The 27,687-nt window shown below is 36.1% G+C and overlaps 1 protein-coding gene across 5 annotated transcripts in view; it reads left to right on the top strand.

Annotated features, from left to right (window-relative positions):
• The window catches only part of drm (odd-skipped family member drumstick), a 32,071-nt gene extending 10,703 nt beyond the window's left edge, over positions 1-21,368 (top strand). For 2 of the 5 annotated variants that reach the window (XM_074105365.1, XM_074105361.1), the window contains exons 2-3: positions 9,618-9,880; positions 20,056-21,368. In XM_074105365.1, the coding sequence (XP_073961466.1) occupies positions 9,663-9,880; positions 20,056-20,104 (267 nt within the window). In that variant the 5' untranslated portion in view covers positions 9,618-9,662 and the 3' untranslated portion in view covers positions 20,105-21,368. The other 3 variants (XM_074105366.1, XM_074105363.1, XM_074105364.1) reach the window with 3 other exon arrangements.
• The last annotated feature ends 6,319 nt before the right edge of the window (positions 21,369-27,687 follow it).

Here is a 27,687-nt window from a genome sequence, read left to right as displayed (position 1 = left end):
GTCGGGTGATGGGTGGCATACCTGCCGTAATAAGTAATGAATAGGAGTCCAAGCAATCGCCCTGGCTGAAATTGGTCGGACGCAATCATGTCGGTATGGATAAATATATTTCAATGAACAGCTACTCCACCCACGTCGCTGTCCCGAGCGCATCGCATACCGTTCCTGTGGGAACGCGCGAGACATAAACTGTTTCGTTATTTCTGCTCACTCACTCATTTGTATATTATAATTTGGTTTCGGTTTAGCGAGACCCAGCGAACTTGAATTTAAATTGTTATTATTACAGTCATTATGTACTGCGCCTATGTAGTTTCCTCAGAAACGATTTCGATTAAATCACGTAGCCACTAAGTTATTGACCTATGCACTGTAAAATGGTCCTTACTGCAAGTACTCTGATGACTAAAGCTGGTCTATCGGTGCATAAAATACGAGACCTTGCGAATTTATCCGATAAAATCTGTTGGAACTCTTCTCTTACTCGTTAAGGCAGGCAAATGACATGGATTGGTGATTTTTAGAAAATTGCTGTGAAATGACAATCGTTGAATGCCTATTACATGCAATGATAGATAATCATTAGAAAATACCTACCTAGCTACTAAATGAGTATTATGCTTTACCGCATACAACACAATGGTCTTTTAACTAGGTGCGAGTACCTACCTAAGTTTACAACAAAACGAATCGTAGCAAACAGGTGTATTCTGTAAATCTCTACAAGTATCCTACTAATTCGTAGACTCGCCTACTGTAATTTCCAAGTTCTTGCTTTGATTATATCTATATCTATTTTCTAAGATTATCTATATCTACCTAATTATTGGGTGAATAGATATTTGGGCAGTTACAGAAGTGAGCCCTTTCACTCGAGACGCCCCGTCAAACGTTACAGGGATACGTGGAAATCATTGCTTTTTATGTGGAAATCATTGCTTTATTCTCATAAATTACGCGGGTATCATTAAGAGAATTGCCAATTAAATGGACCGGTAATTAAGTATATTTACTTCTGGATATGTCATGTAAATGTCTGTTATACTATACTCGTACAGCCTGGTCTAGACACCAAGGAAGCGCGTTTCTTAGGTAACATTTATTAGACTTATTGTCAAAAAAAATTTAGTTATAGTGTAATAGCTTGGTAACATTTAAGATATGTATATCAAAGAAGTCACAATACAACTCTGTAACATATAACTCCGTAATAATAGGCTATATGCACAGATAGTAAAAAGAAATGATTTTAATACCTAAAGTTCAAGAAATATCATATCTAATTTAACTGATTGTTTTATAGGTACAACGTGCAAAAGGCTTTTAATATAAATCGTTTTTAATCCTCTTTAAAACTAAATTTGTACAAGAATGATTCAGCTCATACTTCAAATTCTATCAACACATTCCAACCTCATAAGTTACAAACACGTCGTGAATATTGCTTCTCTCTCACTCCGGTATTAGGTCTATAAAGTTGGAAGGAGAAAGAAATGCCATTGTTCATTTGAATGATACACATAAATACATATCTTGCTGTTGAAACGATCAGCTTTGAACACTTCATTGTCCGTTAAAAGGTGTCAACAGTTTTGATATAAACTTGTATTTTTGGCCTTAATACTGACTTTATTTGGTTGCCAATGCCCTTTTCCAGCGTTTCATTTATTATTCGCCTTCTGTGCCTACGTGACTTTTGATGTACAGCAAACAAGCGTCCACTAATGATTATGAATTTATAACCTATTTACGATTAGAGATTTTTATGTTCACGACGAACAATTTAAACATGTATTTATTAGTAAAATAACATTATAAGGACCGATAATTCTCACTACTATTAAGATACTTTCTAGATCATTTCGGACGAGATTTCTATCATAATTATTATAAACCTTCATTTGGATCAGTACCAATGATCTTGTATTTTTTTTTTTGGGCACAGGCCTCTTCTGATTTAAACTCATGATCCTCTGCTTGAGAGGACATTCATCAATCCATTAGGCTCCCGCGGTTTTATAGACAACAATAGCATATTCTTACTAAACAGCTAACCATATAAATATGATTACGCATTAATTAATCTCGATTAAACATACAAATATAAGAAAAGTGTCCGTTATTCGAGCTAATGTTAACAAAGGTATTGATACATTCTTAAACGCCGACAAATTCCTAGAAAGACGAAAGCCGAAAGCCGAATGGACTCACGCTGACTCGGCTATTTCTCGGCACAATGGCTTGAATGCGCATTAATAGACCGTATTTGATGCAACTATAAAGGCAATAGCACAATAACTTGATAAATACCGGAGTTTAGCTATTCATGTCAAGTTCCTTTTGCGTTTTAAATGGGATTGTGTCCATGTCAATTTAACAAAATGTCTTTTTAATATGTTTTCATAAATACTTGAGGAATCAAGGAAAGTAAGTGTGATCTTTAGTGATTGTTTGAATTATTTTATTTGTCATTGCTTTACGTAAATAAAGAAAAAGTAGTGAATTTATTTGACGCATATGGGAGTAACTAAATTTTTAATATTATTCCGCTTCGACCCTTAGCTCCGGCTGTAAGGGGTATTCTTCACTTCAGCGAAGTTAGCATGTTATGTCCGAAATGTCATCATCATCATAATAATATCAGCCGTAGGACGTCCACCACTGAACATAGGCCTCACCCATATAGCTCCAATCTTCGCCGCGCTTGCCGATCCGCTGTCTCCGTTCAAGAACTATTCGGCCCCAACGGTCATATTATATTCTCCATGCTATATGGCCTGCCCATTGCCACTTCAACAAGCTAATTCGCTTGGCTATGTCGGCGACCTTCATTCTTCTACGTATCTCCTTATTTCTGATTCGATGCCGAAGAGAAACCCCGAGCATATCCCTCGTCATAGCTCAATGAGCAACTCGGAGCCTATTCATAAGTCCTATAGTGAAGGTCAACGTCTCGGATCCATATGTCACACACACTGGTTGAAGACTTTCTGTAATGTATCTACTTACTTAGTGTTTTAAGTAGTACAAGGTACATCAGGTTCTTCGATCTTTTAAACATTTACAACTTTAATAAGTAATTGTTAACATTTTACCGTATACACAGTATTTTCAATGGCAATATATAAATCAGGCGTGTTCTACTGCAAGTTGTAAACTCGAGATCCGCGGGCCGAAGTACTTAAGCGACGATTTAGGACTGCATCCAGGTGGTCGAGACACTAATTTAATTTCCAAGTTAAACAAAGAAATAAGTATCGGAACACATCACTACGCATCCAAGCTGTAAATTAAAATTTACGATTCGTAAATAAAATTAAGGGCCACGGTCCATTTAGTAGAGAGCGAAATTAGTATTTTGTTCCTTCGAGCAATCACTCAGCCAGTCATCACCACCATTTTTCCTCGCATGAGGTGGGTAGCTTTTCCCATCACCATAGAAGTAGATTTTTGTGCAATGATTAAAAAAATCTACTGAAACCTACAGTTTTTAATGTTATGGGAGGAAATACTTTTAGCTCAGTATGCGTTTATTTTACATTGTAACATTTTATATAGTTTTTTTCATTTTTGACCGCTTTTTGGTATGTTTTACGTTTAGTCAAAAATGATAGAGAATACTAAGTGCGTATCAAAGCATCATAGGAAAAAAAATCGCCTTTCTATAAAGTTAAAGCATAACCAATCTAGGGTGCGAAGGATGAAAGTCAGACCAGAACCCGCAGACCAGAAAGTTAAATTATCACTTGCGCAAATTGGACAGCAGACTTTACCTAACAGAAATTTACAACTTACCTTCCACAAGCATGTTTAAAGGCATACTTTGGTATTCATACATTTACAATAGAGCAAAATTAGCTCTAAATTAACGATCGACATTGATTTTTATTATGGCTTGAGATAAATTTTAATTGCGACCCTTAAAATCTGAGAACAACCGGTAACGTTTATGACTGGCATTTGATCTTCAGTTCAATAGATCAATGGTTGTTGGTCATTAAATGTAAAGACTCAATACGTTCCATAGATTACACATTTTAACAACTAACCACAATTACCTATGAACGCGAGTTCTTTTGTCAGCGAGCCCACCATTGCCTCGTTAATAAGAAAATCACACACAATGTTAGTAACTGAAGGAGCGATGGACGCTACCTTTATTATCACGATCATTGAATCCAAAAACTTTACTATGTTGCTAACAAATGGTTTTGTAGTCTGGCTGTGAATTGTATTGATTTGTGGAATTTTGCATAATTATCTTTGAAATGGTAGTTTTTGTACGTAATTATGACTTGAGTATATGAATGTGCGATATTGGATACATTGTTATTAATGTGTTGTTTTGAACAATTAAATTTATCTTGTAGAGAGATAGAAGAAAAGATAATTTAATTGGATTTGCTTTATCGTTTAGTCTCATTACGTATTTCTCTATTTGTGCTTGGTATGCCAAGAAAGGTTTAACTTTCATATAACATGTGATTATTAATATCAGTAAAGTTGAAAAACGTATTCAGAATTAACGTCTATAATATACTATTATGTTTAAGGATCCAGTGATCAATAATATGTACTATGAATTTTAGACGCTGGTAGCGGATCTCAAAAAGATGATTAACACCGACATTCCTTTTTAATCAAGATAAAATTAATAGAGGTTTTATTAATCATCAAGTTAGTCACTCAAAACTTTCGAAACAAATGTGTTAACCGCAAAATTTCTGTATATCTATGACAAAATGTTGCGTCTTACGTAATTTTTAACTTAACATCACACTAAAATATGTACTACATTGCGTAAAATCTAGATAAAATTTAAGATCTAGGGATAGCAGCTTGAACGATGTCCACGAAGAGTTTGTTAACTTAAAGATGCACTCAAAGACATCAGTTACTATATAATACTGTAAGTATAGTAAAGATGTTCCGACCACAAAGGTACGAATGTTGGGTCACCCAAAAATAAGGGTGCTATAAGTTTGACGCCACTGTCCGTCTATCTATCTGTGGCATCGTAGCTCTCAAACGAATAAATCGATTTCGACGTAGTTTTTGTTTGAGAAAAAAATAGGTGGGACTTAGGGAGTTTCCTTAATTTGCTTTTGATTAAAATCGATTCAGTTTTTTTTGAGGTATTAAACTTTGAAACTATAAAGTCTGGATTTTTTAACTTTTCTAAGTAGTTTCTTAGGCGTTACTTAGTCCAACATTTGGTAGCATGGTGAACGGTTGTGTTGCTCTGAAGATGAGCTCTGGTTGAATTCGAAACGCGTAAGTGTAGTGTGGTGGTGGTGATAGATGGGTTTGTATGATTTGTGTATATTCTTCTAGTGTGGAGGTGGAGGAATTGCATGATCACACATTTCTTTCATAAACGTAGCTATCATAAGGTCGCGGGTGTTCAAAGTAATTGTTTCAGTTCTCAGTTTCTAAGTAGGTTAGGTTAGTCTTCCAACTTTGGTTATTAGGTATAGTAACAAACAATTTGTACTAGGAATTATAGTGCGGTTGGTTTTACCTAGGGACCTACTTGAGAATGTGTTTTTTACTGTCAGTAATGAAATCGTGGAAGCTAATGAGCAATGTTCTGTGAAATGTCAATAGTTCAGACATTGTCTGTAGTTGTGTGTGAATCATCATTGAGTATTGAGATGAGGCCGGTCAAGACACGATGACGATGACGCATACATTTACATCCGTTTCATCGGGCTGTTATAGATTTCGCCACTCGCCTACGGGGCTGAAATTAAAATCATTGTTACGAAATAATTATTTAAAAGTACTATTATACTATGAAAACACATTTAATCAAAATAACTAAACAAACCAAAATTTTACAAAACTAAAAATTACAAATAAAAAAATACCCTGGAGATCGCCCACTTGGGGCATCGTCCCCAGGACGGAGGCCGCATTGCTCTGCACCGCCAAACTTAGGCGCTGGGCAAAGAAGGTACCAGCCCTATCGTCGCCTGAGACGCCGAAGAGCTTGTCCGACACTTCTTTTACAAACTCTTTTGTGACGGACGACAAGTACTATTATTAAAATTAAATGAAATGAGTTTCGGTAGAGGTCTATGGGGGAGGCCTATGTCCAACACAGTAGACGTCCTACGGCTGATATGATGATGATGATGATGAGGTAGTCAACTGTTAAAATATTAGGATGGCGAGTTTTTGTTTTGGAGAATTGTTTAAATAATGATTCAAATTGTTGTAAACGATTGTTTTCCCATGTGTAAGTTACTAGTCTTACGATAAATAAATAAATGGAAAACTTTGTTATTTACAAACTTTGGTATTTCACAATCTCATGGTCGTTTAATTAGATCTTCTACCTAGTTATTGACAGAAAAATATTTGTAGGGGCTGTTTCACCATCCACTGATGAAATTTTTTTGACGGATAAATGTGATGCCGTCTCTGTTTGTTTTGTTCTAATAAACGGTTTGGTACTTAGTGAATAAGAAAGTTTTTCCATTTATTTATTTATCGTATGGCTTACAAATTACGCTTAAATAATAGCTTAAATTTACACTTCCACTTACATTGAATTTCTATATATCACTTGAAGTGCAGAATAGATTAAAAAACTATCTTTAACCCTTTTCTTGGCAAGTTGAAACAAGTGTACTGAAGTCAAGCCTAGTTGGATTCTTTTAGAGCTAACAAAAATAACTAAAAAAAATATATAAAAGATGATCTAAAATTATGTATCTTATAAGATACGATAGGTACCAAGAAAAGTGTTTAATAGAAATACATTATTTGATCGATAGCTTCTTTAATCTCAGGAAAGTGTTGAAAAATCCCTCGGAGTTCATATAATGTTCCTCAAAACTAATAACATAGTATTTTATAAGTAGCTTCAAGTAGGATTCACGGTATTCTACTTAAAACGTAATTCGTGAATAAGATGTTTATCAAAGCGCAGAGCGTTTCAAATTCCCAACTGCTATAAAAGGAGGTTCTTAGCTTGATGGGAGATTGCCAAACTCTTTTTTGTATCAGTCAGTAACAGAATACTGTTTTAGAAAAAAAGATTTAAGTTTTCTACTACCAGATTACCTATGTTTTGTTTTCGTCCTTCTATTCCATGGTTTTATTGGAGTAACGATTGATAAAAAAAAAAATTTTTTTCATAGGTAGGTATTAGGAATTTGTAATTTTTTGTTACTTTTTTTATTTTATTTTTTTCGACTGGATGGCAAACGAGCAAGTGGGTCTCCTGATGGTAAGAGATCACCACCGCCCATAAACATAAAACCACTACTACCACTTAATATAAAACCAAAAAGGAAATTTACTACTTCCAGACATTTAGGCGTCAATTTCATAATTCTCAACAATCACTAGGAAGGCGCAAGTTCGAGAACTAAATAATAAATCTTTACTGCTTAAACTTAACACATACAATGTTCTCAGTTAATTAGCGAGTTAATACTTATGATCGGCCGGACAAAAGTATTAACGTAGGTATGAATGCGCTTATTATGGCTTGGGTGCGGTCTCTTGTGCATACTTATGTACATATAGAAACAGTAAGGTAAACGCACTAGTGCTCGGCACTGTTCCAATAGTTGGCATCTTTTTTATGTCATTAATAGAGGTGGATGCAAGTAGCGAGTTGTCGTTCATGGCGTCTTAAGGCGGAGGCACTTAACTATGGACGTCTTCTGGCTGATGATGATGATGATGATGATGAATAGAGCAGAGTGTCATTGGGCATTAGCGTGTCCAGCACCCGGACGCTTACTCTACCATAATAATGTCATTCATTGAGATAACTAAGATCCATTTGTAGTAACACGGTTTTGTGGTTTGACTTACGGCTTGGTTAGTAAACGGTCGATACACTCAAAAATTCAAAAACTATGCACTGTTTTTCGGTTTTGCATCATAAACTTCGATCAGAGAAAGTAAATAAGATATGTTTGACGAGGAACGAATAAATTTTCTACGACATTGCCGCAATTAGGTTTAATGAGCTATTTACAGATATTTCGATGCAACTACACCATTGTCATGATGACATAACCTGTCTAATTGAATTAACCGTTAGTCATTAAAAACTGTTAATATACTCGTATCGCATGCCTTTCTACAGTGTGTTTAATAACACCGGTGATAATCCGAAGTTGATTGATAAAATCTACATATGCTGAATGAAAAAGGGTTATTTTATAATAAAAATAATTAAATTACAAACTGTAAACGGTGATGAAGAAAAAGTGATATGTGTAACATATAATACTTCCCCTTTTCTTACCACCAACCCTACAGCCACTGAAATAAATGCTCTAGAAAGCGCTCGCCTAAGGGTGCGGTCATGACGTGACAGAAGCCAAAAATCACCAATTACCGAAGTACCGGTGTGCGGACGCGTGAGTGGAACGCACGGTAGCCGCGAGGCGACCGCGGCTTTCCCACGTGGAAACGAATAATGAAAAAAAAAAGTAATTTTCTGTTTTGTCTGTGACATGTTTATTTTATGGAGAAAGAACTGGCTGTGTTCACTTGGTAGTAATGTGTTACTTCTAATTTTATTGCTTTATTAGTTTGTTGATACATATAATCGTTTCAGTACTTATAATAAGTAGTGTTAATGCGAATGAAGAATTTTCTAAAAATATTAATTAATCCAACATTCCGTTTAAATGACACTACAATACTAGGTACATTGTTAAGTGTTAAAATCACGTTATCAAAATTAATATCGATGACTTATAAAACTTCAAATCAATAAAAATGTTATGCAAATAAATGTAAAACAAATGAGTATTAACATTGCAAAAGCAACCAGTTTGAATGCGTCATAACATAAAAATTCACCTGCACCAAAACATTAACCTAAACCGTTTAAAGCTGGCTGGTAGAGCGAGCGCATCATCAATGTGTTTTCCCCATGCGCCCGCGCCTACCGTGCGGCTTCTTCATTCACTCGGGCGCACGTGGAGGGGGCTCGCCTTCCGTGTAACGTTATCAGTAGTTTCTGCACCCTCGAGAAGCGCAGTTGCTAATAGCCCCCGCTCCCGAACGCACGTCTCCTTGACACTTCTTGACAACTAACTCCGTGTAACTTCGTGAGTCTTAAATCTTAATTAGTTTAATAGGATATCATAGAAAGCGTTTTTGGTTAATTCAGAGGTGAATGTGATCGTAAATCAGTGAAAGTGTTAATACATAGTTCGCTAGTAAAACGATTAAATCGTCCGTCTTGAAGGTGCGTATTTGATGCTTAGATTAATTAACGGTAGATGAAATGATTTGTTAGCAGTAATTTACATTGATTAGGCGTAAAAGTGAGTTGATTGAGTGTTAGAACTCATTAATAAGTATTACATAACCATGTATGTATATGTTTATGATATTAAATCTAACTTTTATTAGATGCGTACTTGTTTATCCATATTAATTCCATACATCTACTCATACAACAATTAATAAAGCCTTATCCACATACCTACACTATCATCACTTATGTACCTACGTCTTGAGCAAACAGTCTTAATGCATTATCAGTCCGGTTCTCATTTCAAAATGAACCGCACACACTTAGCTGTAGAGTATAAGTTGTTCTGTACGTGATGTTTGATAAGTTATCATTGTCGCAGGCGTTCAAGCCCCGCCCGTCGCTCACGCAAGATAGCCCAGACAAAATGTTCGCAGTGATGCAAATCGACGAAGACCACACACGAGACTTCAGGCGTAAACTGCGCCCTAAGTGCGAGTTCGTCTGCAAGTACTGCCAGCGTAGATTCACCAAGTCTTATAACCTGATGATTCACGAACGCACCCACAAGAGCCCAGAGCTCACCTTCAGCTGTGAGGTTTGCGGCAAATCCTTCAAACGGCAGGACAATCTACGCCAGCATAGGTAAGTGGCTTAAGACTTCTTTTGTTTCGGACGGTGGTGTTTTTTTTAAAAAGTTAACAGTTTAGATGTGATCAGTTGGATTTGGTGAAGGATTATTTTTTATTAAAGTGTTATGATTCATTTTCTTAAAAATTTTAATTTAGTTCAGTCGAGTTGTTGATAGCCACTTTTTTGATTTAAAATAGTTAAAAATGCCTGTGTTTTCGATCGCAATAAGTAAGTATTATAATTATCGCAAGTACCTTTTTGATACATAAAAATTATTAAAAAACAATTCAACGATTAAACATTCGAGCAAAAGCCGACGGACGCATTCTGCATGTAGCCGTTGACAATAAGTCTCGTATATTTTATTCTGTCAGTTTTAATATTAATTACTCAAGAATACAAATTAATATAATAAATACCGACTTAAAAGAAATTAATGTACCTATTAATTGCGTTGAAACAATAATGTTTGTTTAAATCATGACATTGCTATGCTGTAGAATTTGTTAACCCTCAGGTATTTCGTAAAGTTGTTTCCCTTCACAAAGCCACGTGGACAAGCTATTTTTCACGCAATCAAAAGATACAGTCATTAAAAAAAAACCGGCCAAGAGCGTGTCGGACACGCCCAAGATAGGGTTCCGTAGCCATTAGAAAAAATCAAGTAATATTATGTGCGTTATAACACAATTAAAACAGTCTTAAAATCTATTACCAGAAAAAGAGCGTATCTTCACGGCACTTATGTCCTTTTGTTGAGAAGCGCAGTTTTTCGGCAATAACTCAAAAACGGTATATCCGATCATGTTGAAACCACTTGTCGTTGAAAGTATTTATTAAGCGTTACCTTTCCATATTTTTTGGACAAACGGCTTACAAGATAGAGGGGGGGGGCACAATTTTTGCTACTTTGGGAGTGATTATTTCCGGAAATCTTCAAACCTTATTATCTTTTCAAAAGAGCTGTCGAACTATGTGCCACACGTTGATGAGAGTTAAATTTTTTTTTATTTTAATTTCTGTTACGCGTATGGAGTGCTCCCCCTATAAATATTTATTTTTGTAATTTAACTACAAAACTAAATTGCAGATTTGACAAATTTCATTGATATACATCTTGTAGTTTTCGAGTAAAATGCCTGTGACATACGGACGGACAGACAGACAGACAGACAGACGAACTTGACGAAACTATGAGGGTCCCGTTTATGCCATTTTGGCTCCGGAACCCTAAAAAGGGTTTTATATACAAATTTCCGTAACTGAAAAACCTAGGTATACCTAGTTATATCTAGGTACTTCCAGTTATATTAAAAACTTGAAACCAAAACCAAACCAAAAACCTAGGTATAGGGTACTTACAGTTATTCTAGAATTTGAAATCAATCTACATATGTCAGTAACAATCTAAAATGACGCCACGCTTTGTACACTTCGCTTAGGAGAGGGGCTCTTTTGGCACAAGATATTCATAAATAACTACAAATTTGTACGGAATCCTCAATGCGCAAGTCCGCATTCGCCCGGTTTTTCAAATACATAACTAATCTACGGACCGAAACCGTATGAGCTGAACTTCACATAAGACGCAGTAAAGTGGCTGATTATAGATATGATGATGGTGACATTAAAGTACTTTTAGCCTAGCGTTTTAACTCAGGTGCAGCAAGGTCGCGGTTGGCTGCCAACTCAGATTAGGGTCTCACTGATCAGTTCTGGTTCAATGAGCAATTTGACTGACTACTGTTACATGGTTTCAATGACATAGGTATTTGCAATAGACAAGTGCTAGTGCCTGTGAAGCCTGCGAAGCAATGAGGGCTATCGTTTTTTTACAAGCTTTTATTTAGTTTCACCTGTCACGTTGTCTGTCTGTCTGTCTGTCTGTAATCAAATCTTGCAAGTTAAATTTGACCAACTTATGTAAATCGCGTGACAATACAATAATCTAGTAGTGACATCCTGGTTGTCCAGCCAGGATCGTCTCCACAAGACGGAACTCTTCAACGGTTAATAGCATCGACTTGAAATTTGGTAAGCAAATGTAGTTTGGGTGACAATGCAAGTACAGTCAACAAAAAGTACAGTCAGCAAAAAAGCTTGTATCAAAAATGAAATTTTTATGGTTAGGTTAATTTGTCTTACTAGATGGCGCCACTGTTGCGTGAGGTTTTTAAGTGTGGCTTTCAAAGTCTGTTATTACGGGCGTGAAAACAAAGTTTAGATTTTAAAACCGTACCATAAAAATATCGAGCATCCATAGTCTTGCGTAGACCCGTTTTGTTCGGAAAAAAAGGGAGGACAAAAGTTTTCGAAAGACAAAACTGTCTCAAAACACAGACATTCATTGCCCCTTATCCCATAATTGCCATAATTACAGAATTATTCTAATTATAAATAAACCCGCGTAGCTCACCCAAAAACTATGTGGTTTGACATTACGGAGACCTCACGCTACACTAGCGCCTCTAGGCGCAAAAATACGCGATAGCCCTCATCCTATGGTGCGTGTGAAGTTCACAACCCGCACTGGGTCCGCGTGGGAACTACGTCACAAGCCCTTTCATTCAGAGAGGCCTGTGCCCAGCAGTGGGAAGTATACTCTTATACGCTGGGATGATGACGATGAAGCATTAGTGCACGGATGTAATTAATTTTTCAGTCTGAGAATTTTCCTTATGCAAATAGGCTTGCTATTGACCATAATCACTAGAGCCCGGAATTTTCACGGCATTTTTGATCTGTCATAGTGATTTCTCACTTATCGACTCTACCTAAATAATATCGATAATGATAATCGTAATATCGTAAAATAATAATCGTAATATCTTTTATAAAGACACTAATGGAACACTTATTAGCACTACAACAGACTCAATATAAAATTTTTTTTTTTGTAATTATTAAATAAGAAATTGTTAACTATTCATTGTTTTCATTGTATAGGCAATCCATATTTATGTCTATTTCACATTTTCGACTGCTCATAAGTTTATTGGAAGAGATCACTCTTTTATTATATGACTGTCTATTGTTGACCTGTACTTTTAATCTTTTTTAACATGTTGTGTATCGATATATCGATATTGAATATAGGAAGTTGATAAGTGAGAAGTCACTATGAAAGATCAAAAACGCCGAAAAAATTATGAGCTCTGAAAATCACGCTTGATGGTTAATTTGAGGTTCTGAATTTGAAGACGGCCAATAGACTACCTCTAGAAATTAAAGGATTACAGAATACCTACTTTACGAGCAAATAAGGGCCTTTTTAAAAAAAAAACGCTAATTACGCCTATAAAAGACTAACGAGACTGGCTGAGAACTAGGACTGGAAGAGAGTGACTGATTGATGGACTGACAGACACCGAACAGCCTAAACCACTGCAGCAAGAGACTTAAACACAAAGCCTAAAAGTCAATTACAATGTGGTTTCTGTCAAAGTTAACTGAAACCAAGAAAAATCGGTATAGATGTGGAAGGTAAATTAGAACTATGTGCCAGTGACATTATTTTCATTGAGTTCTTTTTCTACTTTTCTTCCTTTATAATGATGCAAAGGGCCTTAAAATCTAAAAGACAGTTATCACATTAAAGCATAAAACGGGCACAAAGAACGTCGTCAACCTCCCAAACGGTACATTTATCAAGAGATAAACTAAAAATATACGCTTACATAAGAGATACGAGGTGCCGTGAACTCAATTTAGGATTTATGATATTTAACCTAACCTAGCCTAACCTACTGCCATACAAGGCGGTAGCAGTAGGGATAGAAGTGCTTAGAAAACCTGTGGTAGCTGAATTGGACCATTAATACCGGTTCACCTTTGTTTTTTGATTGTGATGAAAAGCGTACAAAATATTTTGCGAGTCTCCACTCACTCCAGAGTAGTCTTGCACCCACATGAAAATCTTTCGTCAACCTAATCAAATCAAATTTTTCATCCTTCATAAACTGATTTATTTCTGAAACAGTATTTTGTTAGACCTGTTAATTAATAATAATCTAACCTATACTAACGGAACACAGGCACGGTTTTGTATTTTTATGGCAAACGTTTTGGTATGACAAATAATCTTAAGGTAAACGAAGAACTTACCTTATTAATTAGCCAATCAGCATGACGTAATGAAATCATACGTATTGTCTTAAAAGTTACAAAAACCCTTTGTTTACTATTTAGTAACAAAACAAACTAACCTGTCAATGCGGGTCATTAAACTCCTCAAATCATAAGGCAGCGTTCACACCGGCGCTCTCGTGTCACTCAGATTGCGAACCAGCGGTTGTCAACCGCAATTAACATACAATGCGCTAGTAGCGACGAGTTATAGTGACGGGGTCGCGACCCTCACCTATGCAAATATCATCTTAGAGACAATGACGTTACGAAACTTTCTCTGCTAAATACCGTACGTATCGGCAGAAGCAGACGAGTCGTGAATATAAAGTCCTCTGCGTGACATTATAGAAGCCTGTGTTCATTTCTGGTTTAGATAAGGTAAATGTCAGCGTTACACATCTCGCGTTCTCGCGAGAGAAGGGCTATACTTACCAAACTATTTAATCTTCCAAGTATTCATGTGATGCAACATTTTGAGCAATAAATGATTGAAAATTAAAATTTTCTTTTAGGTCTGTTAGTTTTATCTAGAATTTTTAAACACATCTATAACGCTTCTTTTACTGTGAATCGTTAAAGGCATAAACGGCTGACAGGCTTTGATCAATGTTTGCAATGTATGTGCATAAATCTTTTTTCTCTTGACAATGCAGTTATTAGAAAACGAAAACAGCCATTAAATAAGCGATAGCTAAAACTACTTAGGTACTGCATTAGTTTGACCTGATCTGCACTTCCCATTTGGTACATTTTAATCTCTTGTTACTTTTAAATAAGAAAAAAAGTTTCCCTAGAATGTTATACTAATAATTATCCTTGCTCACCTAGAAAGTACGATCAACAGAGAAAACAAAGCGTTTCGTGCGACCCATCGCACTGCATCGCATCCGGGCTACCGAGATCGTCGATAGATCGCTCACGCTCGAGTCGTGAGTCGTGACGTGCTCGTGTGTTAACGGTTCTTAATAGGGCCTAATGCTTCCGAAACTGTGCGAACGCGGACGGTAGCCCGCAAGAGCCAGGCACACGTGACTGCCGCGGTATAATTTGCAGTTTATGCGCCAACCGTACAAGGAACAATGTGTACTGCGCCTAACCGTTCCGCGATCAAATTGCCGCAATTTTGCAGGGCTACGTACTTTATAGACTGCTAGAATTTTGAAAAACGCGCGGCGAGAGAAACAGAGTCGTTTATAGCTACAAACTTTTTTTTGTTCAGGTTTTTATTAATTTCTGTTTCAAAATTTTAGCTGCTTTGAACATCGACAAAATAAACCTAATATTTGGTCGACGTTTGAAGCAAAACACGTCATAGACCTAGTCTCGAACTAAGCAAACATTGTAGTATGAGTACTAGGTATCGGATAAACATACTTATATACATAAGTAAATACATGCTTAAATACAAATCCAAGGCTCGAGAGTAAACACTGCTATTATTCATATAAATATCTGCCCCGACCTTCATAGTCAGGCTCTAGGTTATCCGGTCGTCCGGGACAAAAGGTAACCCAAGTGTTATTCCAGACTTACAGCCACCGAGATAACAAATATCATACAAACCCATCTAGCTGTTTTAGCACGAAGGAATACCACAGGGACGCACTCACAAGTTTTCGCATTTATAATTAAAGTATGACGACCGGATGGCCAAGTGGTTAGAGAAACTGATTACAAAGCTCGAGGTTCCAGGTTCGATTCCCGGCCGGGGCAGGTATTTAAGTAAATATGTATTTATTTATATAAGCATGTTTATCCGTTGCCTAGTACCCATAGTACAAGCTTTGCTCAGTTTGGGACTAGGTCAATCGGTGTCAAGTGTTCCATGATATTTCTTATTTAGGTATTTATATTTATTTCCATTGTCGAAGAAGCCCTAAAGTACGCGATGCCACACGTAATGATACGTGGCCGTGTGAAACTCGCTCCGTGAGCGCCCTAGGCCGCCTCCGCTACCGATGCCTGATTGTTTGTTGAAATAATCACATATGAGCCACTTCCTTAAACGCGATAGTTCGACGAAAGCGTGAAAGGGTTGGTGGCGTTCGGGATCTGCTTGATAAAAATTATTCGACCGTTTCAACCGCCAGAAGTTGGATAACATTTTTGTTTTTTTTTAGATGCCCTGTACTTCCACTAGAATACCTGGAAACTGTAACAGAATCTTCTACAATGTCACCAAAAATTTGCCCACGAATATCTTACTAATATTATAAATGTTTGAATGATGTTTGTATGTTTTTGTTATACTTTCATACAAAAAGTACTGAATGGATTTGCATGAAATTTGGCATACAGGTAATCAGTGGCGGATTAGCCACGTAGCAAGAGTAGGAAATGCTACGGGCCCGCGCGTCTAGGGGCCCCGCGGACTGCTTTCGGAATGCTTTCGATCGTAAAAATGAAAATTTTGATAGAAGCATATTTTATTTTAAATCAATGTGTAAGTACAATACTGCCACCACAAAACCAACACGAAACTGCCGTCAAAGAAAGAGATGGTATCAAAATTATTGACTATAGTATTTTACTTATACTATAAACTTGAAGCAAATCAAGGGCCCCATGATAAAATTTGCTACAGGCCCCGCGCTGACTTAATCCAGCTCTGCAGGTAATATATACCCTGGGTTAACATACAGGCTATTAAAATATAGGGAGTCCTCGTCAAACTGAACAACATTAGCTCAGCGACTTTTGAAAATAATGGAGTCGTTGAATTTTCCTTTTTTCATACAAAATTAAATACTGCTTTCAATGTACGCCATCCTAGAACACAACTGACGCCTGTCACGCTACAAACATCAAGCATTTCGCTTTACATTGCTTCTTCGAATAAACTTAAAAGTGTAATAAAAATTAAAAAACTAATTATTTTTCAAAGTCGCTGAACTAATGTTGTTCAGTTTGAGGAGTACGAAGTACGTTTTAATTATTTGCTCATATTACAGGCCACACCCGGTATTATGTTGCCTTTAATGATTAGGTACTACGAGTATCTAAAATAGGCGACTACCTTACCTTCATTAGGTAAAAATAAAAAACTGGCCAAGCGCGAGTCGGACACGCGCACCGAGGTTTTCATACAGTCAAGAACAAAAATATATAATAATATACTTACACTATAAAATTGATTTATCAATATATTGCGTATTTAATAGTAAAAAATACGTGAATAAATATTATCGGTCAATTTCAAATTCAAGGGTCAGTGTGAAAGAGTTAAAAAAAATATTCGGAAAAAGGATGAAAAATACTGTCAAGCAAAAAATAGGTACAATATCTACATTTTCAACGAGCACGATGGATTTTTTTTTTCGCGCCCCTTTTCAGTTGTGGGAGTAAATTAGAAACCACTGGCTAAAATTTTTTTTTTAGAAATACGAACGAAAAATTAAAAACCACCTTTTCTTAAAAAAAAAATTGCAGCTCAATTAGCATTGTACCTTTTTAAAGCTATTTCAGAATAAGCTTTAATTGTAGTTCAAAATCGAGAGTGCGATGTCCTATAAAGTTAGCGCACTGGGGCATCGGCGCAGGCGCTTATCGCATCGCGATAGGTCGATCCGTTCCAATCAGGGAATAAATTTATTTAATTGGCTGATTTAAGGTACAGGGTTTAATGCAAAACGAGTATGTGATTAAGAGGAATGGAAATACTAACTTTTGTGGCACTTTTTCGTCTCAGGTAAATGGTATGACAGTAACCTCGAAATTTTTATGACAACTAGCATTTTTTTAATTTTTTTTAATTAGTTGTTATTTTTGTATTTTTATTCAAAACATCTATGTAACACAAAGACCTGCGTAACTGTGTCTTTTGCTATATTTTTTAGTGATACACGAAAGTTTTAATATAATTTTTTTACCTGTTATTTTTTATTTTCTTTGCATATAGAAACTACAACAGCTTGTGTTCTCATTTCAAAATCTTTTCAATTATAAGTCTAAACCGTTGAAACTAACACTAGGTGTGCACTTGCGCCGCGAGGTGGCAACTGCTAATTAGGATCTGCAACAATGCTCACTACAAAGGCTGTTTAGAACCAATTAAATAAATGATCAACTTCCACCTTTAAAAAAATCACACACTATTACCTATATTAACATTATGACATATATCATAGATTAGTTTAAAAAATAGACAAAATCAGATTCTGATCTCGAATCCTGGAAACCCCAATGATGATTCAAAATTCCGTCCGGTGACCCGAAAATATTTTTCGTTTTTAAAAATCATAGATACTGTTTTTTTTTTACTAAGAATAATAAAAAACAGACACATTACACACAACACAGATTTTAAGCAGAAATTTTTAGGTTATAATGACGCCATATTTTCTACGTTTACGTTAATAATAAATAACCAATATTACGTAACAAATAAAAAATATAATAATGAAATTCCAATTAAGACACTCTGTATTAGAAAACAAAACGCTCAGTTCCCACAGTCACATACAGGGTGCTCACGAAGTAACCCAGCGTTTCGCGCGGAAGTGGATAAATGCTGTCACCTTACGCCCTTTACACCATTGTGGCGTATCGACCGATCTTAACACTTCGACGCGAAATCGTGTTGAGAAAACAATTTGTGGAAATTAGATCTGCGTTAGAAATTCGAAGAAAATTTTTTTTGATCATAGAATGTAAATTAAATTTTGTTCCAAATGTTGGTCCTTTCAGCACTGGCCCTATCACCACTGGCACTGAGAGGAGGTCTTTGCCCCGCATGCGATGATTTCCTAAATGTTTGCATGACTACTAATTTTAATCAAGTTAATTCAATTGTTTCACAAAAAGTTAAGTTGGATTAAATTTGGAACAAAAAGTTCTGTCACCATCACAGAGATTAAGCTGAGTAACTGACACAGTGAAGTTTTAATAGCATCATCACGATTACAAATAATTACTGGCGACATGTCCATGTCACTCCGATAAAAAAAAAAGTAATTCAACCAACGAATTGGGCGTTTCGCGGTTCGAAACACCGTGGCGTTCAAGTTTGTTGCTAAATATTTTACGACTTATTTTAGCGGACAATTTTCACGGATAAGAATTGAGTCTTTAGGCACGGTTAAAAGGTACAATAATAATATTATTATGAATAACTCGTCGGCACGTTCGACATTAATCCCTTTAAAACTGCTCATTGTTGTTTGGGTCGAAAACAGAGAAGACATAAATGCATTTAAATTTGTAATTTTTTAACAGGCAAAAAGGACATAATCTCGTTTTAGAAACTGTTGTGCGTTTTTCGTTGAAGATGTTAAGATATTAACTTGAAAAAGATTCCAAACTCCAACTGTATTATTTTTGTTTATAACTTTTCTTATTATTTTAATTTACAGCACTGGTAAACTAACTCGAAGTTTTGGTTGCACACATTCCTTTTTGCACCACGGTTTAACCACTTCTTTTTTGATTGACGTGTTAAGGAAGAGTTGCAATTATTTAACATGATATTTTAATTGTAATTGTTTTTAACATGTTTTTCTCAATTGTTGTAGATGTAGTCAATGCTTGTGGCGGTGAAGGTGAGGAGTAAGCACGATCCAACAACAGCGGTCTCTCTTATACAATAGAGTAAGGATCACTTTATATGTACTCTGACTACATTAAAGTCGACGACTACAGCAACTACTGTAATGTGTAGTCTGTGTCATCCAGTTTTCATTATTAAAAAGTCAGGTTGTCAGTTTTATTATCATGGCACACTGACTACTTTATGAAGAAGTTAACAGTGAAGAGGACCGCACATTTGAGTAAAAAACATAAAATTGGTCGTGCTAATTTAAAAATGCCCAAGCATTCATTTTTTTGAATGAAAAATTAACCAATTTGTGATCTGTCCTTTTCATATCAACTTACATCTTTTTTCGTAAAAAGGTTTAATGGATTTTTTAAAATTACGTTTTATTAGACTAACATTGGTTGTTAAATTCTAAGTATCTATCTAACTTTGGTAAACCTTTTAAAACACACCTTTCATAAATTCAAATTAGAGACAGTTTAATTAAATGGTCTACATTTTACTAATGTTTAAATTTTTGTTGCAGAGATTTTCATTACAACTCAAACAAGGAGACCGCTTGTCTAAGATGGTGATGTTCCAAGACAAGTGTGACCACTCAATACGTATTATTCGGGATAATTCTCTACGTAAAAGTATTCGTGCTTCACCATTAACACCGCCAGGATGGGATTTTTGCAATGACTGAATTTGTCACAAAATTGTAGTAATTTCAAATACGAAAATTCTGTAATAGTAAATTTTGGCGCTGAAATAGGATCTAAATTAAGAACATTCTGGTGATCTGTACATAGTATTTATTAGAGTAAGTGACGGTAGCATTTAAACAGCTTAATTGCTTAGCTAGCTTATGTTTTAATGTAAAATAATATTTATATTGTATTTAAAATATTGTTATGGTTTTAAGCTACTAATACGTGGAACGTACATAATAAATGATTAAGTTCAACAAGTAATTCCATACGCAGCAGAATTATTTTAATTTTGATTATCATAAAATACACTAATGTATTTTTCATGGTTTTTATTTATAAGAATATAGTGACGTTCCATTTGCTGCTTAATGTATATTTTGAGGGTTGTTCCTAAAACGTAGAATATTAGTATGGATTAGGGTTGTTTATCCTAAAGATAGCACTTAAGAAAGATCTACGGTTATAGTATAATGAAGAAAAGTTTTAATTCAACTGCTTACTTGATATGAACTTTTCTTTTTCTTAAAAACTACAGGATCATCTTTGAAAAAAAATATTTGCAACACTTTTTTTTTCTGAAAAATTTAAACAACAATATTTATTTTCTATCATAGTTTTGCTTAACTCATGGTCTCCCTCGTGTCATAAAATCTTATAAGCTCTAGTCTTGTAATTTTTTCATCTCTTTTTGTTTAACTTTAATATGAATTAGAAAGTTATGAACTTTCTCATAAATATAAAAGTTCAATGAAATAATTTGAAGGAAAGATAAATTGGCTTCAATTTTAACTTTACCTTTATTTCGATGCTTTTGCGAAATAGACGCGGTAGGGTTTTTTTTAAATTAATAAAATTATTGTCTTTTTACACGATATATAAATATTTTATATATTAAGTGTCGCAGAAGACACTGCTAATTTAAAATCATCTTTATGACTTAACAATAATATGATTAATAATTATTGAAATATTGGAAGGGACGGTAAATAATGAAATAATCTATGTGCCAATAATGGACAGGTCGTCTGTCGCGTAGCCATATTTTTTATAGTTTAGTTGTATAAAATAATATTTTTCGAACTACGTTATTATGTATTCCACTTCATGGTGTAAATCAATGATAATAAAGATTCAGTAATTCAAAGTTTAGTTTTCCTTGTTACCCTAACATAAATTAAATATCTCATAGTCGTACTCAAAGTCGTGAATGAAAGTTAAATATTACATCAGTATTACAAATTACCACCAATGATCTAACCAATCACCAACGAAATGGACGGATGACTTGATAAAGCCGCAGGTTCACGGTGGCTGCAAGCCGCTTCCAACCGAAGCAACTGGAAGTATATACCCTCCTAAGTCCTCGCGTACTTTATAAAGGACTAATTAACACTAAGAATAACGACCGAATGTCCTTTACAAAGTACAAATTGTTCATTGAATAAAGAATTCTAAGAGTTTTGAAATAATATCCAAAATAACAAAGCAGGTCAACCACGTCTAGGTCTTAAACGCTAAGTTTGTTAAAAAATGTCAGGACTCAGGAGGATAGGGGAGCCCCCTATCTACATATGTCCAACTAACAGTATGGCTTATGGCTGAGATGATGATGATGATTATTATTACCATTGATTGATTGGCCACTTGTTGGAAAAAATAAATCTAAATTGTCGGTTAACCTGTTTTTAGATTTGGCTGTTTTACACATTTTCACACTACTGAACTGAGCTCCACATTTTCACCAAGTGTGATGTTTAGTAATAGGAGAAGATATGCACAGGAATTTTAAATAACTTTTGCAATCAGAATTAGAGCCTCCTGCAAAAGACTCCCTTTGATTAAGTATGTTTGGAGCTAAACAGTGTATGAACTAAAAGAATTTCTTTGCTCACCCGCGACCTTATGATAGTTAAGTTTACCTATGCAAAATACGCGTGTTCATGCAGTTCCTCCACTTCCACACTGTAAGAACACACACAAACAACCGACAGTCAGTGAAGTTACTGGCACTTGAGCTCATCTTAGGCCTCTAGGTTGGCAACGCATCTGCAATCCCCCTGGTGTTGCAGGTGTCTATGGGCGGTGGTGATCTCTTACCATCAGGAGACCCACTTGCTCGTTTTCCATCCAGTCGAATAAAAAGAACACAAACCCCTCTATCACCACCACCACACTACACTGACGCGTTACGAACTCAACCAGCGCTCATCTTCAGAGCAACACAACCGTTCACCATGCTACCAGTGTGTGTGTGTTCTTACAGTGTGGAGGTGGAGGAACTGCATGAACACGCATATTTTACATAACTATCATAAGGTCGCGGGTGAGCAAAGAAATTCTTTTAGTTCATTGATATATGGACCTCCGCAAAGTAACGCCTGATTCAATTAGTTATTTAAATAGTTTATATCTGGACAGTTGTTTTATTGTTACTTTTATGTCACAAAGTCATGACAGTATACTTTAATTTTAAATCATAATACATAATGCGGGTTTTACACTCGTGCCGCGAATTCTCGCAATAACTGCGAACCTCATCAGTGTTTTCTTATTGTTTGCAGCTTCACATTTTTCGCAGCGTTCCGCATCCAGTGTCGACTTATATCTCGCCACAAATGATTTAGGAGGTTCTATGTTCTATATAGATATTACGTGAAATGAGGTTAAAGTATAATCAATAAGATTCCAACACTTAAGCTTTTTTAAAATGCGTTCTGCGTTCGCTGATCCAGAAAATTCATACATTTTCATCACATTTTACATGAATATCTTGACAAGGCCTTTAAACTATTGATTGTCTCATACATAACACAAACAATTATCTACTATATTAGGTATAATTTTGATCCAAAAGGGAATACATCAAACTCAGATAATGGTATTATCACTGAAAACTTAGCCAATAGCTATTTTAAAGGATGGTTGTAACTTGTAGTGTCTAACAGTAAAAAGTGTAGGAACTTCTACGAGTAAATCTCCACGTTTCCTGTCGATACCATGTGGATGAACACCATCAATAAACTTTAGGCGCATTATTAATAAACCGATTGACATTTGGTATTACTTGTTTCCACAACACCTGACTCGATAAAGTAGGTAGGTATGTTTGACATTTGATCATGGAACTGGTTTGTTAAAGCAATTCTCCGTTACACGTGAGAAGATATGCACTTTTGTATCTCTTTTGGTTTAGAAAATATTATTATATGCCTGTTATCTTACTCCTTGATATGTATAGTTTTTTTTGCAACTTCTGACCACAATCACGTCTAATGGACGGTAAGCCAAAATGTGGTCTAAGATGGAGCACGCGCCCCTAGTAAATTCTCATTCACCCAGGGTTGCTACTCCGAAATTCGAAGTTTGTATCTTACCGCCCCTCATACTCTTCTATTAAATACTAATTAGCATGAGCAAAACGGCATGATAGAAAGTTCCAAAACATTTTGTTTGAGGGAAAACAGCAAAGAGCAAGTACGGAACTCCATTCTCCTGCTGTTCGGATAAATAAAGGACAATCGAAGTCAGAATTTTAGGAAATCTGATCATTAGGATTGTAACTGTAAATATTTTTTTTGCTAACCCTGAATTGTTTTTCATTTAAATCAATGAATCACAGGGTACACTTCGAAAAACTCATCAAGCGTCTTGGGTTGCCATGTTTAATGTAATAAACAAAGTTACAATTTGGTAAGAAATAAAGTTAAATATCGTTTATTTAGTTATTTATTAATTTAAAATACAAAAGACAAAAAAACAACAAACAAAAACAACCAATTTATTTAGAAATTATAAACAAATGTTTTCCACTGACTCAAAGTAAAAAGTATACTTATCTGACAAAAATACGGTATTAGTGCTACGAGAGCTGAAGAAAAGGATTACTACATTAGCTGGGTATGTGTAATCATTTTCTTCATGAAGAACTGATTGCATAAACGGAGAATGAATTAAATGAATGAGTGAATGTCAAAATCCCGCTGTCATTACATGACATGTTCTTATGTGCGCGACCTCATCTCTGGTGGCACTACATATGTAATGAGCATAGTTTTTTAAAACTTTTATTAAGGACACTTAAATATTCACTTTTTAATTCCCAGTCTTTTCCATTCGCCAATCCCGTGTCAGAAATCGCTAACAATCGGACGCACAACGATATCGCAGTCGACAAACAAATCAATAATCATTGATCTCATATATAAGTGTATTAGCGGAATAAATTCCGAACAGGTGTATCGTAGTTTGTGGAACTGGTTGGTGCGTAACACGGCGGCAGACGGCGGGGCTCCGATTAGTCATCAGCTGGTGGTGAGTTATTTAATTAAGGTAGGTACCTCTACACAGCAAAATAATAATAAATACTATGCGATTCAACTGCTATTAGGATGAGATTTTGAGCACGACTACCGCGAGACTCACTCACAGTGAAATAAAATGGATTAAACTCACGTCTTTGAGTTTAGCTCGACATGTTTTAGACTAATTTGTAGTTCTTCCTCAAGGAACAACAAGGCCTCCTGCGCGCTGGCGCGGTGCGCGTTTTGCAGCAGCCGCCGTGGCGTGCGCTCCTAGACTGTGAATAAGTACGAAACATGTCCAGATAATTTTATTTCACTTGGATGAGATTTGCTGACAACTTTACTCGCTGCCTGGGTGTAATGTTTTTTGGATGAACTATAATTTCGTGAAATAACAATATTTAAAACGGCATTTCAAGGATTGTAAGGATGATGTTTAGTCAATAAAAGTATAAGTAAGTGTTCAAGCGCTGGTCGCTTATTCCGCCATGGCACCATCAATGACCTGGTGCGCCGCTCGCTTGCCACCGTCTCTGTGCCCGCAATCCTTGAACCTGTGGGCATGGCCAGAGAGGATGGCAAGCGCCCCGACGGGGCTACTCTGGTGCCATGGAAGCTGGGTAGGGCTCTGGTGTGGGACGCAACGTGTGTCGACACTTTCGCGCAGTCCCACATTCAGGTAACTCGCTCACAAGCCGGGGCTGCAGCTGACCAGGCCCAAGGGACTATGAGTTTGCGGCGGTCGCAGTGGAGACAATGGGTCCCTGGTCGGCTGACATGCCGTCCCGGCTGATAGAGACCTCAGGAGACCCCAGAGCTGGCGCTTACCTCTCCCAGCGAATTTCTCTCTGCCGCAGGAGGGCCTCTTAGATGGTGTTTTCTTTTATAGTTAGGTATATTTATGTAGTTTTTATTTATTTTGTTTCCATCATATTGTTGTATCTTGTGTTGTGTGTTTAAGTATGTGTCTATTCATTTAAATAAAATTTATAGTACTTATGTGTTATTTATTCCAATTATTGCACCCAGCACCGCATACATAGATCTTTATCATTTTCAATTTTTTGATCTTGAAACGGTAGTAAACGCCAGTTGACGCTTTGCGTAACAGGCAGGACATTATTTGATTGGAATTGAATAGTTTTTTATGGCTACATAATAAATTAAGTATATATAGAATTCAATAATTTTCATTGCTACCTAATATTATAACAAATAAAGAATTTTATCTATGTATTGAAAATGAATAAGGTAAATGATCCGCCAAAAATGTGACGGATCTGGATTTGTCTTTTCCTGCGGATATCCGCGGATACGGATACGGATATCTAGCACATCACTACTATAACAAAATGGTATTTATTTCCGAATATTAAAATCCCGAAAACGAAACGCCTTTTTTTCGTTTGCTTTCTTACTAAAGTGTCTCACTTGACCTAAAAGCTGCACATAATAAATAAAACACGCTCATTTAATTTTTAATACAAAGGGCTGTGAGACAATGTCGACGGTTCTAAGGTATGAGGATAAATATGACAAATTGATGAAGGTTAATACCGCTAATGGCTATTTGACTGGCGACAGCGACAAAATGTCCTTAAAACTTTCATTATAAACAACAGTTATTCCCAAAAATCATAATACACAACATAAAACATACATTAGTGGTTGCCACATCCGTGTTTACGACGTCCTAAACTAAAGACCCGAGTTTGAATGTACCAGGGCCCCAGAACTGAGCAAGAACCGTGATTCACCGAGTCGTTTCGCGACCTATCAGTCATCTCAGATCGTATCTACGCCCGGGTCGCCCAACGGAAGCCCGCTTCGGCGAGAAAGCAAATTTTTATAATGTAACTCACATCAGCGTCGGGTTCCCACGACACAGTTTTGTGACTAAAGGGTTTTGCAAGTCTAGATTCCATTGGGCACGGTTGCAACAGTCGGATGTTAGCTCGCCATATTGCACTTTGCGGCTACGCAAATATCTATCTTCTAATCTGGGAGTAGCTTAGCTATTCAGAGAGTGAGTTACACTGCCAGCATTTTCGGGAGTCTTTCCTTCCTCCTCCTTCCTTTTAAAAAAATCCTTTATAAGTAATTTGTTTTAGGTAGTTTTTATTTTATTTTGAGCTGTAGATACCACGCGGGCCCAGTGTGGATTGCGAACTTCACACATACCATTGAATGAGAGCTATCGCGTATGAATTCACCGCTAGAGGCGCTAGTGTAGCGTGAGGTCTCCGAAATGTCAAATCTAGTCTGTCATAGTTTTTTGGTGAGCTACGCGGGTTTATTTATAATTAGAATAATTTTGTGAATACTTTGCATTACCTGAAGTTAATTATGGCAATTATGCGTTACGGGGCAATGAATGTCTGTGTTTTGAGACCGTTTTGACTTTCGGAATCTTTTGACCTCCTTTTTTTCCGAACAAAACGGGACTACGCAGGACTGTGGTAGCTCGATATTTTTATGGTACGGTTTTAAGATTTACTGAATAAATGATTTTTTTTGTTGTATTAAATATGATTTTAATCTAAACTTTGTTTTCACGGCCGTAATAACAGACTTTGAAAGCCACACTTAGAAACCTCATGCAACAGTGGCGCCATCTAGAAAGACAAAAAACGATAGCCCTCATTGTTTCATAGATGTTTGTCGTGCCTTATTCAATATTTTCCTTCACCGAATAGTTCATGGTAAATTTGAAATGTAATTTCACATTTAAATTCAATAAACTTTGCATTAAATTATAAAAAACTAGGTTGTAATGCGGTTGCAATGTAATGAAGGTACAATTGTCAGCAATAGCTTTCAGGCAATATAATATATTCACTCTCCGCGTTCCGACTGACTTAGTGACCTACTAAGTGCATCAGGACGTAATAAGGACGATTGACATTAATGACAATAACTAATCCTACTAATATTATAAATGCAAAAATTTGTGAGTTTGTGTCTGTGTGTGTGCGCGTGTTTGGTTGTTAATCCTTCAAACTAAGACGGCCAAGCGGATTTGGATGAAATTTCGTATGTAGATAGCTGGACGTCTGGAATATCATATTTGGTACTTTTTATCCCGATATTCTCAAGTAAAATACCAAAATCCTCGGCATCTTTCGAAACATGAACGGTTTGGGTGAGCGAAGCTGCAGGTCT

The sequence above is a fragment of the Choristoneura fumiferana genome, chromosome 23 (genome assembly GCF_025370935.1).
Source record: "Choristoneura fumiferana chromosome 23, NRCan_CFum_1, whole genome shotgun sequence".
NCBI lineage: Eukaryota > Metazoa > Arthropoda > Insecta > Lepidoptera > Tortricidae > Choristoneura > Choristoneura fumiferana.
Note: the sequence above shows the minus strand (reverse complement) of the source record. Positions and strands in the feature narration are given on the sequence as shown.